We start from the raw sequence: 12,854 nt of genomic DNA on the forward strand, positions 1-12,854 counted from the left end.
GCCTTTGGGTGCGAGATTTTCTTGCTGTATTGAAAAACCAAATGTATCTGAGAAACAAACCTTATAAAACATACGCGCCTTAGAATTATTTTGTACATTAAATACAGTTAAACTATACCTTTATTATCGTATATAAAAAATAGACCAATCCTGAGATATTTAAAATTGACCAATAAACCATGAAAATAAAGTCAAGGTCAGAAAAATATATATATATACATTAAAATCATTCAACAAAACAAATAAAGTTCACTTATTCCTTATAGTATCTGAAAATAGACCAAACAAGTCGAATCAAATAACACGAACCATAAATATAAAATCAAGGTCAGATTACTATTATTGCAAGATAGACAATTACACCATACAATATAAAAAAGACGATGTGGTATGATTGCCAATGAGACAACTTTCCACAAAAGACCAAAATGACACAGACATTAACAACTATAGGTCATCGTACGGCCTTCAACAATGAGCAAACATTCCGTACATCAAATATATCTAGCTATGAAATGCTTATTGTATCCGAGAAATACACCAAAACACAAAAAAAAAATACTTTGCCGGACCACTTTACCCTGAAAATGAGGTCAAGGTCAGATGACACCTGTCAAGTTGACATTTAGACATTAAATTTTTTTCATACAACCAAATATAGAAGAACTATTGCATTTAGTATCTGAGATTTCGTCTAAACCACGAACATTTAACCTTGTTGAGTGATCAATAAAATGAGTTCATAGTCAAGTGAAAACTGTTTTCCTAATTTTGGGCACACACCATATCATATTGTGCGCACAATATGTTTATGTTGTGCGCACAATATTATTTAAATTGTGCGGACAATATATTTAAATTGTGCGGACAATATATTTAAATTGTGCGCACAATATATTTAAGTTGTGCGCACAATATATTTAAGTTGTGCGCACAATATATTATTTTGTGCGCACAATATAATTAAGTTGTGCGCACAATATATTAAGTTGTGCGCACAATATATTATTTTGTGCGCACAATATATTTTTTTTCTTTGCATGTCCCTAGCGGGGCTCCGTAATCCTCCTAGCTAACACTAGCTCCCTCAAAAAGTTTTTTTTAAAATTAGACTGAAGCTGTATGATTTAAGTGTGCACTGTGTTATCAGAAGGACAACTAAAAAATAGAGTCATATTAAATTAAGACAGTTTACTTTTAACAACAACAAACCGACGAAAATGATGTATAAATAAGAATAGGTAAACATCGGCAGTAGAGGTGTTAATTGTTTCGAATCGACCAACTTCGGGCTCAGGCGGGTGTTAATTTAAGGCATTTTACACCCGTTTCTAATATTATCATAGGTTGCTATAACTATGGCGGGGCTTGTGAAAGGTTATGAAAAATTAATAAATGTCGAGTGTCCAATGAAATGAATTGATAATTTTTAAATAAAATTCAAAAAATTTAATAGTTGAGATTATTATTTCTAGGTATTGCAGACGAACTTGCATCATTAAAAATATGTGGCAAGTTATTGATAGAAATTTTAAACAAAATTAATTTGTTTCACTCCTACCTTCTTGTCTCCGTATGATCATCTCTTACTGATAAGGAGCACAGCCATGAGTTATGGCATATACAGGAGGACATTTAGAGCCTGTATCAGTAGAAATTAATGTGAGCATTTGCCTACCCAATTAGCTAGGCCGTGACGGGTCAGTTTATTACCAGAAAGTTAACCTTCACCAAACATAATACAATGCAATAAAATAAAACATACTAACTGATACACTCACCTGATTCGCTCAGTTCTCAAAGTATTTATAAATAATGAAAGTAATTGATAATATGTTTTGTGTTTTCGATGTTCCAAATAATAAAAAATGCATACGCAGCAAAGACATGCATATAGACGCACATAAATAAAAAAAAACTAAAGGCAAGCTTGATAGATTGAACACAGTTTGGGACTTGGTCAATATTGTCGGTAATGTTTTGATACCAATTCTACATAGTGGAAAAGGAGACTAGTACTAAAATATATGTTCATGAAAGAACTAGCAATGATAATGCGATTTAGGAAAATTTGATCAGGTCAAACACGGGCAAAGACTGAATCTATTTGTGGTGTCTGATTCACGCTTTATAACCATCAGATAATTCGTAGGAACACTTTGTTTCTCTTCAACGTGCATAACAAATCAGATTCAAAATGTGAATGACAAAAAAAAATATGAAAAAGAAACGCAGATCAACTGTTTTGTGACGGAATTGCTTTCCTGTTATCCGTATGCGGTTCAGCATAATAAATCGGTCTGAGTGCTGCCTTTGTACAATGAACATATAGTTCAATTGTCTTCTTCCCAGTTATTATGTATAATCTTTCCTCTTTTTCCCCTGTGATTATGCAATTCCTAAATATTTTAGAAATTATACAAGTGTGACAATTGTGCGCTGGTGACACGTATTTACCCCCTTCACATTCGTGCCAGTACAAAATCAGAGTATTTGGACCTCGTATTGTGCGTTGTTGTTTGTTGTTGTTTGTACATTTATATTTTTCAGGGTAGTCAATGGTTGATATTATCTGTTGCATTTGCAGTATGTTTTTTTGATTCCATTGTTCTTTTTTACGAGTTATCAACATGTGACCTTCAACAAAGTGAACAAGTGTTTAAAAGACATATTCTGTCAAAACCTTTTTTTTTTAATGATAAAGATTGCCAACAATTATTTTTTCAATTTAAACAAATAGAAATAATTTATTTAGGGTAAATAATCTAACGGGTTTGTCTTCATCTTTGCAAATCACCAGAATCAATAAAGTCAAACCTTGACCAATAAATTAATCTTCCTTACTAAAAATATAGATATCTAAAACTGAGTAGTTTAAGACACTTCTGTAGTCAAGGGTAAATAAATATAAAAATAAGAAAATGTGGTATGATTGCCATTGAGGCAAAACAGTTTTTTCTTCTTAAAATCACAAGACTATATGAAAAAGTCGAAACTTTGGGTTCACGGCTTTGAGAGAATGGTAGATTTTTCAGAATCTTTATCATAATATATATATATATATATATTTATTTTGCGTCTCAATTAAGAAATCGTGGCAAATCGAACGTCACTCTTACAAAAAAAAATAACTTAGAAAAATAAAGCTTGAAGCATATAACAAATAGTTACAATAAAAACAAGAGATAATAGTAAGAAGTTTTTCTGTAAAGGCTGTTCATTAAGTCCTAATGGTCTTGTTTTAAGGGGTCCTAACGTTCTGTCCCACTGCGTCAATATCGCCTGTTTTGCTCCATCCCATTTTCCTGGTCCATGTAGTCTGTATTGGTATGGTGTACATGGCCCAAAGTAACAGGTTAAGGCCAATTTTGGATCTGACCATACTAATGAACCTGTAAAAACACGTATTTACCATATCACTCCAAGTATAGTATGAACATTTCAACCATGTGTAAACTGATATTTCATAAATTTTGTATAAAGAAGTTCATATAAGTAAGTAAATTTTCCAAATTAATACTTCTCTACAGATCACTACGCTGATGATGAAATAAATACTATACCTCTATAGATATAAGAAGTTGTGATATGAGTGCCAATGAGACAACTCTCCATCCAATACTGATGATGAAATAAATACTATACCTCTATAGATATAAGAAGTTGTGATATGAGTGCCAATGAGACAACTCTCCATCCAATGCTGATGATGAAATAAATACTATACCTCTATAGATATAAGAAGTTGTGATATGAGTGCCAATGAGACAACTCTCCATCCAATGCTGATGATGAAATAAATACTTTACCTCTATTATAGATATAAGGAGTTGTGATATGAGTGCCAATGAGACAACTCTCCATCCAATGCTGATGATGAAATAAATACTATACCTCTATAGATATAAGAAGTTGTGATAAGAGTGCCAAGGAGACAACTCTCCATCCAATGCACAATTTGTAAATGTACAATTACTAGGTCAAAGTACAGTCTTCAAACCGGAGCCGTGGCTCACATCTCGATATGGTTGAACCAGAGACATATAATACATTATATGTCTCTGGTTGAACGTAGTTATGCACGCGTTTTTTCCTTATACGTTTTTTTTTTTTTTCTTTATACGTTTTTAAAATCTGTATGGAATGGTAAAATGGTAAAAATAAACACTTTACCACTGAATATTTACTGTACAATTTTCAAAAAAAAAATATGTTAGTCAAGACATACCTAAATCAGGTCGACATCCATTTAATGTGGTTAATTCATCCATATACTCTATGTAATCGACAGTAACTGTATGTTTATGTAATTTTACATGTTTTTGTGTCAGTGCCTCTTGTTTTGATTCAATATCTAACATCATGTCATTATAGCATGGAAGAGTTGATTTCCCCTGTAAAATAGATAAAGAAACCAAGGTGTTGTCAGTTTATTTTCTATCTATGAGTTTGACTCGCCCTCTGGTATCTTTCGTCCCTCTTTTATCAATACATAATAACTTAAGTAGGTTTGACATGTACTGTTCAATGATTGAAAAAGGAAATACAAATGTAATGTCAGCCATGTAGTAGTGAGGAAAAATAAAGAACTGAAGAAGGCCATTGGCCAAAACGTCTCAAAAAATGGTTTATTGATACAATTATGTACTGTTCAGACAAATCTTTAAAAACAGAATCCGAACAGAAAATGTCCATGCATGTGTGTACTATTATATGTTTTTGATCCATGCATGCCATTGATACCTATTACAGAAACACGTTTGTTTAACCACTAAACATTAACAAGGAAACACGCAAGTCGAATTTCGAACTATGAGTAATCGAATCATATATATTCTCTAAAATACAAGACACAATGACTTCTCTAGGTATATCATATCATGAGTTACAATCATTTATAAAACATCCTTTGAAATTAGAGGTATTAAGAATAATTAATATAAAATGGCTGCATTTGAAATCATACCTCTCAAATAAATCCTTATTTTTGTGATGAAAGTTTTGTCTTATATATACACCCTTCCAAGAAATTCCAAAGAATATACCTATCAAAATGTACCAGATTGAATAATGATTGGTGAGAAAATTCAAATGTTTAAGTGTACTAAAACTAAGGTCTTAGTTTAAACATTTGTTTATAGTGGGTTGGGAAAGAAGTTATTACAACTTATATTAATCCCTTTCCACTTTGCGAATGAGAGTGCTGCCTTGTAGCGGCAATAGTCTGCTCATTTTCGAAATCTATAAGGTTATACTGCTCTCTCTTAACACGGGTCAGCCATTTAACGTACCCCTTCCGACGGTTTATCATAGTTTCTCGAAACCATTCTCGCAAATTGTGTCATGGGAGAGCCGAAAATTAAGTCACTGAATTTTTTTCCACCGGAACGGAGATCAAACAGCACCCTTTGTGTTTGTAGTCCGATGCAATAACCACTACACCACGACTCTCCTTAGTGTCTTCCATTCATTTATAATACTCTTTCTGATAAAGGAAAGACACAAGAAAAAGAAGAAGACAACAACGTGCTGTTAAAGAATCGATACATATACGTCCAGGACAAAAATCAAGGTCTTATAGAGGTTATCTAGGGTTATGAAGAGGAAAAAGAAGAAGTACAACTCAGTTTGTTTGTTGTAATTTTTAGCCTATTGTCGGGTTGTTTTTTGTTTTGTTCGAAAGATAATTGTATTCAATAATTCAGTTGCAGTTACGTATTACCTATGTTCCCGAGATTTGATTCTTTTAAGCACACAAAGAATGATTAGGGAATAGAAATATGGTCACTTGGTCTTCTTCCAACCGTCAGTAAAACGCTTGCCAATAAGGCCAATTAGGCCGTCCGTTTGGTTGTGTGGTATGTACAAGTTTGCAGCCACGTCCGGTTAGAATGAGGACGTTCAATCAGATACCCCATGTAAAGAGAGTGCCACGCTCTTTGCACGTTATGAACCCTTGCAACAACTGTTTGAGGGGTCCGTAGGTGGCCTGTTGCAAGGTTAAATTTCTGTCTTTATCCAATATACATTTATTTTCAAGTGGCAGTTAACATTTCCCCAACCATCATCCTGGCCCGAATGGTCATCTCTTTCAAGACCTATCTATTGTATTTATTATTTATTATTTATTCACTTATATTTTTATCAATCAAATTTTCGCAAAATTCCTTAATTTACCTGAAATACACGTGTTGACAGTCTACACTGCATCTCAAAAACTGGCATATTTGCGCCGATTACTTGTGCACATCCAATTATACCTAAAGTTAACTTCTCCAGCTTTGGGGGGAAAATGTACTTGTACAGTTCATCAACATGGTTTTCTCTGACCTCAGTCACAGATTTGTCCAAGAAAGGGAATTTAAATGTATATCCTGTTGCCAAGACAACAACATCGATGTTTTCTTCCACTGTGTCATCATCAAATATTACCCCATTATCAGTAAATGTTCTGACATCCGCTTTTACCCTTAATGTCCCAGATGCCAATCGGTTTGGTATTTCATCATTTATAATTGGACTATGAGCAAAGACACCGTGCTTTGGTTGCAGACAATAACTTTTATGATCAAATCTTGCATTTATTCTTTTCTCCGCTATTTTTTCAATTAGCGACTGTGGTAATATTTTTTTTACTTTCATCATTATCCTTTTGACAGCTGTCATATCGATAGGCATACCACGGTCGGCTATTCTCGGAATTACCCAAGTTCCACGTCCGGTACTTATAAAAACCTGCAAAGTAAAAAAAAAAAGTTTAAATTTAAAATGTTCAATACATTTTTACTTCAATACTTCATTTCCAAACGAATGCAATATATGATCAGTTCAGTTCAGGTATTTCATTTTATTTGTTCTCACTTATGCAAGTTATTGCTATGAATCTATAATGAGCTTTCAGTTGGAATGTATCTAAATGTCAATGCATGGTACTGAGAACAAGCTGGGACAAACAGTATCTATTTCAAATAAATTGAAATGGATCAGATGACAGGCATAGCCAATGTAAGCCCTCTCCTTGAATTGGATTGGGTGACAGGTGTGACGGGATTGCTTCCCTTAGAACATTTGGTAGATACTTAATCAGCCGTGAGCGAGCTAAGGAAGTACTTAGCTCAGTCGGTTAGCGCGATGCCTTGTAACACAGAGGTCCCGGGTTCGAGTCCCGGTGGAGACAAGCAATTTTGTAATGAAATTCGTGCTCTCCGGTTAAACAGGCATAGCCAATGTAAGCCCTCTCCACAATATGTGCTTTAAGACAATACAAATTATTATAATTAGTAACCATCATCATATAAAATGATGATTTTGGTATATTTTTTTTTACATGCGACTCGTTTTGTAATCAATGTTATAATACAACTTAAATTATTAAAGACGAATACAATGTACCTGTGAAGCAACTGCACTGAGTTCTACAGCTATTTCCGATCCTGTATTTCCTATTCCAATGACAAGCACTCTTTTGCCTTCGTATCCAGTTGGCTTCCTATAGTCATGGCTATGAATAACTTTTCCTTTGAAGTTTGATAGACCGGGGAAACACGGAACATACTTTTCACTATTACGACCAGTGCACACAAGAACAGCATCAAATATATTTTCCTTCACTTTATCAGTTTTCTTGTCTTTCAGTGTGATAATCCACTGACCAGTCTGTTTAAAATCGTCTTTTTTCATCACACTCAATATCTGAACAAAAATATTGAAGTATTAATTCTTTTTTCTAGGAAATTGATAGATTCTGAATGACAAGTAATTAGAAACAATACTGATTAATTAAGAATGATAAAATAGTAGAAACCAAGAGGAAGTTATATTAGTGCCCTTTATAGCTGGCTGTTCGGTGTGAGCCAAGGCTCTGCGTTGAAGACCGTACCTTGACCTATAATGGTTTACTTTTACAAATTGTAACTTGGATGGAGAGTTGTCTCATTGACACTCATACCACTTCTTCTTATATCTATTTATAGAACTCTAAGGAGAGAAACACAATGCCATGTCAATATGAAAATTAACTGAATAACAAGCATTGACAAATATAGTATATCGACGAGGCCCCGCAGACCTGCACTAATGTCTATGCCTTATTGCCAGTACCATACGATCCGAATGAAATGCAGATCGTGTGTCCACTTCGAGGTGTCCACGGCTTCGGTTATAAGATCTATATTTTAAACAGATTGTAGCAGTAAGAACAAAACAGTGTGTGCCATTTGTTACAGGTTCTAAATAATATTTTTTACATCACGGGTAAGCCATAAAAATGATAAGAATAAACATAATTGTATTTATTTTAGGCAAACCGGCATTCAAATCAAATTTTAATCTGTCTGAAATGCCTTACCTCCGTTTCAAACTGTATATATTTCCGAAGACTGAATTTTTCTGCATACAAATTTAAATACTTTTGTACATAAGTATTATGCATATACATTGGATAATCTGCAGGCATTGGGAAATCGCTAAAACACATCATTTCTTTACTAGTATTCGTGATGGTGGACTTCATAACGCACGCTTGACCTTCTGTGACCTTGTCAGAATATCTCCATAGCCCACCTGTTTTGGATAAAAGGAAGGCAAGTTATTTTCACAAAATTATAGTACTGAGACAGCTATAACACATGTCTGAGATTAGTATAATAATATAATCCTACGTTGTTGTTGTCTTGCACCATTTATATTTAAACCATTGCACTATACCATAAAACACTCACAGTAAGAAACCAAAGGTGGAATCAAAATCCACATTTTGGAGAAGGACGGACAACCCCGTGGACTTAAGATAGAGACCGAAAGAAAAAAACTATAGTTATATTTAGTTGAAGAGCTTTATGAAGAGCTTGTATATATATTTATATAAGCAAAGACCTGATAATTATTTTTTAACAAAACCAAAACACTGACCAACGCTATTTCACTCAATGTTATATAATTTAAAATACACGTATAACTGGATTATCAATATTTCTTCAATTACCTATATCATCTGTTCTTTCGAAGCATACTGGCTCTAGTGCTTCATCTAAACAACACTTTATAGCAGTTAATCCACTTACTCCTGCTCCAATAACCGCAACCTTCATGACTATTTACTACAAAGAAAACACAATTTAAAGTCGATCATAATGATTTAAAATTTGGAAAGCATCTCTGTTTACATCATCAAACATTTTTTTTAAATTCTATGAAAATGTTTCCAGAAAAAAAAGTGAGAATTTTCAAAAAAAATTTCAAATATACATGCCGTTATATGAAACTTGATAAATTCAAAATATTATTTTTTCTTTTTCGATTTTGGTCTAAAGGTAGAAGTAAGGGTAGATTTTGATATAGATGTGCATCGTGTAATTCTTTTTTTTTTTTTTTATCTAAAAATATTTTTTTAATTATAAAAGTATAAGTAAAAATAAATGATTGATCTTGCAATGGAATTTGGACTCTCTGCTTTAATTCCCTGTGCTTATGCATATTTTTCTAAACTATATGAGAATATGGTAATCATAATATATGATAATTAGGTTTAGCGATAAATAGAGATTAATACATGGCCTTTTCCATATCAGCCTGGGTATCATCCCGAGACCCCCATATCAGCCGGAGACGGAGTCGAGGTGCTGATATGGGTCGAGGAATGATACCCAGGCTGATATGGAAAAGGCCATGTATTAATCGCTTTATCATATACTTCCGACAATAGTTTTATGTAAGGCAAATAAACTAATGCAATAACTAAAACAGTCGAACACTTTATAAAGAAAATTAAAATTATGAATCAAATATACTATAGTTGTCCAACAACAGCATCATTAACTCCTTATATATTTATGGTAACATTTCCTATAGAATTTTGAAACATTGAAAATTTGGAAGAGTTTTACGATATCATTACTACTCCATGTTTGTTGTACTATAAAATGATTCATAATTGTCAATGGCATTTGTTAGCAAGTATTAAACTATCCCCACAAAAGTTCCCGTAAATTTTGACGTCGTCATAAAAAACTCATAAAAACATCTGACGTCACAATAGAAAAGTAAACAACCGATACCGGAAACACCGGAAGTAACTTGCACGAGAGGCACTGATATGGGTTTTTTGCACGAGAGGCACTGATATGGGTTTTTTGCACGAGAGGCACTTGATATGGGTTATCAGCCCGGGTGGGAAGATATGGCTTGTGCACTTCCGCCCATTACACATATGCAAAAGCTATCATATTAATGCTAAGTATATGATAAACTCGAATATTACCCTACCGATGACTGCTTGCACCCATATAAGATGAATGTATCTGATCATATCTACTCGCAAGTTCATTATGTAGAATGATATCTACTCGCGGGTTCATTATGTAGAATGATGATTGTACATATTACATGTTATTAGTTTGCAGATTTAATACCAATTTGTCTGTATTAAAAATAGAAAAAAAAGTATAAAGTATTGAGTCGTACTACATGTACTACGTCTCGAGTCCAGTCTATAATATTCTACGTACAGTGTGTTAGTAGATGATGAGAACTATTGACCGTTCCGAATCATATACTGTGTTACAATGTTGGTTTTCGTACCTATTTTTGTACATTAATTAGGCCGTTATAGTTTTCTCTTGAATTGTTTTACATGTGTGATTTCGGGGCCTATTATAGATGACTATGCGGTATGGGCTTTGCTCCTTGTTGAAGGGCATATTGTGACCTATATACATGTATGTTTATTCCAGGGTCATTTGGTCTCTTGATCAACATAGAGAGTTGTCTAACTGGAAATCATACCACATCTCCTTTTTTATACATAAGTTAATTCCGGTTTTGGCGAGGTTCGACTATATGAGACAATCTCAGTGGTTCTGTTGCATTTAATAGCCATCGTTTTCGTGAATGATGGTAATAAGCAAATAAGAGTTTACTTACTATTTTATTTTTAGAAAATAATCCCGGATATATAATATGGATATAGGAACATATATTCTTCTTCATCTGTCTTCTTCAATGATTATTTTCCCCTCATGTTCTCGGTGACGTGCAAAACATACTTTCTAATAATCATGATAGGCTAGTAAAATAGTATAAAGTCTCAAAACTTAAGCGACAAAATGTTTCAAAACAGCTGAAAGCCCATGTCATTATTTAGGACGACAACATAAACAATAAACCAGAGAAAGGGTAGATAATTCACGTTGGATTAATTCACGTGAATTAATGTTGTAAAAGAAATAATCATGATAATAGTAAATATTAAAATCAATCTCAACTTGCAACCGCTATTTTGTCACACATGCGCATAGTAGGAGGAGCTACAATGTATAAGATTGGTAAAATTCTATAATTATTTAAATTGCATGTTGTGAAAAAAGATTGTAAAGAAAAATCCAAGGGGAAAAACATCAAAGTTTAAGAGATTTATTTTCATTTTTTTTCATTTTCTTTTTAAAAGATGCATTTAACATGTTTAAAAAAAACTCAAGATAAGGCGCTAAAACTGAATAACACATGCATGCGTTCGAAAACTAATATTGATGAAGCTACTTTTACCATGTATAGGATTATTAAAATAAAATTAGTTTTCAATTTTGGAAAATTTGAGACCATCCGCAAGTTCCACGTGCAACATTTCTAAAACAACATAATATGTTACTCAATGCAATCTTGTTGATGTCATAATAATGTTATGAAATTCTTGTTGACCAGTGGTCCAATGTTTTGTCTATTCTGATCAAAAGCAATATATGAACATTTTGTTGGAACATTGATAAAACGAGAGGACATACGTTTTAGTATGGAACGCCAACACTGTCTTTTTATGACCATTTTCTTTATATGATGTGCATTTACCTTTATATGATGTGCAATGGTCATAATATGATGTGCAAATATCCTTACATGATGTGCAAACATCCTTATATGATGTACAAACATCATTATTTGATGTGCAAACATCATTATATGATGTGCAAACATCATTATATGATGTGCATGTATACTTATATGATGTGCATATATACAATATGATGTGCTTATATACTTATATGATGTGCAAATATACTTATATGATGTGCATATGTACTTATATGATGTGCGAATGTACTTTTATGATGTGCAAACATTCTTATATGATGTGCAAACGTACTTATATTATGTACAACGATCCTTATATGATGTGCAAATATACTTATGTCATGTGCAAATATACTTATATGATGTGTACATATCATTATATGATGTGCAGTTACCATTATATTATGTGCAAATATCTTTATATGATGTGGTTGTGTCATTATATTATGTGCTTGTAATCTTATATTATGTGGTTTGGTTTACTTCATTATATGATGTCGAAACGTCATTATATGATGTGCTTTCATCGTCCTTATGGTCAATGAACATGATTACGATTAGAATGATTACTGTCTACGTCATAACTGATTCCGATCTGCTTCTGTAAACTATAAACCCGGCTCAAATATGTGTCCATCGCTAGCGAGAGTGCAATTAATAGGAAAAATGAGACAACGCAATTTAACAAAATCAACGTTTTAAACAGTTCAGAGGGAGATAATTTAAAGATCAATTAATGCAGGAGCTAATTGGAGAAATTTGCGGCTGTGGCGAAAATATGATAAAATAAATTTTGAGGCTCTTCAGTATAGGTTGCTATTTGGGTTTAGCAAAAGCTACGTGTTGCAGGTCGTACTTTGACCTATGAGTGTTTACTTTTACAAGTTATGACTTGGATGGAGAGTTTTCTCATTGGCTCTCATACCACATCTTCTTATTTCTATTCATTGCAAAATGCATCATTGAACTCACAGTTTTAGAGTTCCAAAACTTTATTAGTTGCTGTGGTT

The 12,854-nt window shown here is 33.1% G+C and overlaps 1 protein-coding gene across 1 annotated transcript; it reads right to left on the reverse strand.

The window, feature by feature from the left end:
* Positions 1-3,054: 3,054 nt before the first annotated feature.
* Positions 3,055-11,174, reverse strand: LOC139511904 (flavin-containing monooxygenase 5-like). Its single transcript, XM_071299049.1, has 7 exons — positions 10,921-11,174; positions 8,984-9,098; positions 8,348-8,562; positions 7,393-7,692; positions 6,178-6,735; positions 4,229-4,394; positions 3,055-3,392 (listed from the first exon to the last, which is right to left on the reverse strand). The coding sequence occupies exons 2-7, from the start codon at positions 9,087-9,089 to the stop codon at positions 3,133-3,135; spliced, it is 1,605 nt and encodes a 534-aa protein (XP_071155150.1). The 5' UTR covers positions 9,090-9,098; positions 10,921-11,174; the 3' UTR covers positions 3,055-3,132.
* Positions 11,175-12,854: the final 1,680 nt, after the last annotated feature.

Source organism: Mytilus edulis, chromosome 2, assembly GCF_963676685.1.
Source record: "Mytilus edulis chromosome 2, xbMytEdul2.2, whole genome shotgun sequence".
Classification (NCBI taxonomy): Eukaryota; Metazoa; Mollusca; class Bivalvia; order Mytilida; family Mytilidae; genus Mytilus; species Mytilus edulis.

Coding starts and splice junctions, on each gene's coding strand:
- LOC139511904 (XM_071299049.1), bottom strand. CDS start 9,089: ATGAAGGTTGCGGTTATTGGAGCAGGAGTAAGTGGATTAACTGCTATA. Junction 8,563..8,983: donor CGAAAGAACAGATGATATAG/GTAATTGAAGAA, acceptor TATCCAAAACAG/GTGGGCTATGGAGATATTCT. Junction 7,693..8,347: donor ATATACAGTTTGAAACGGAG/GTAAGGCATTTC, acceptor ATTTTTGTTCAG/ATATTGAGTGTGATGAAAAA.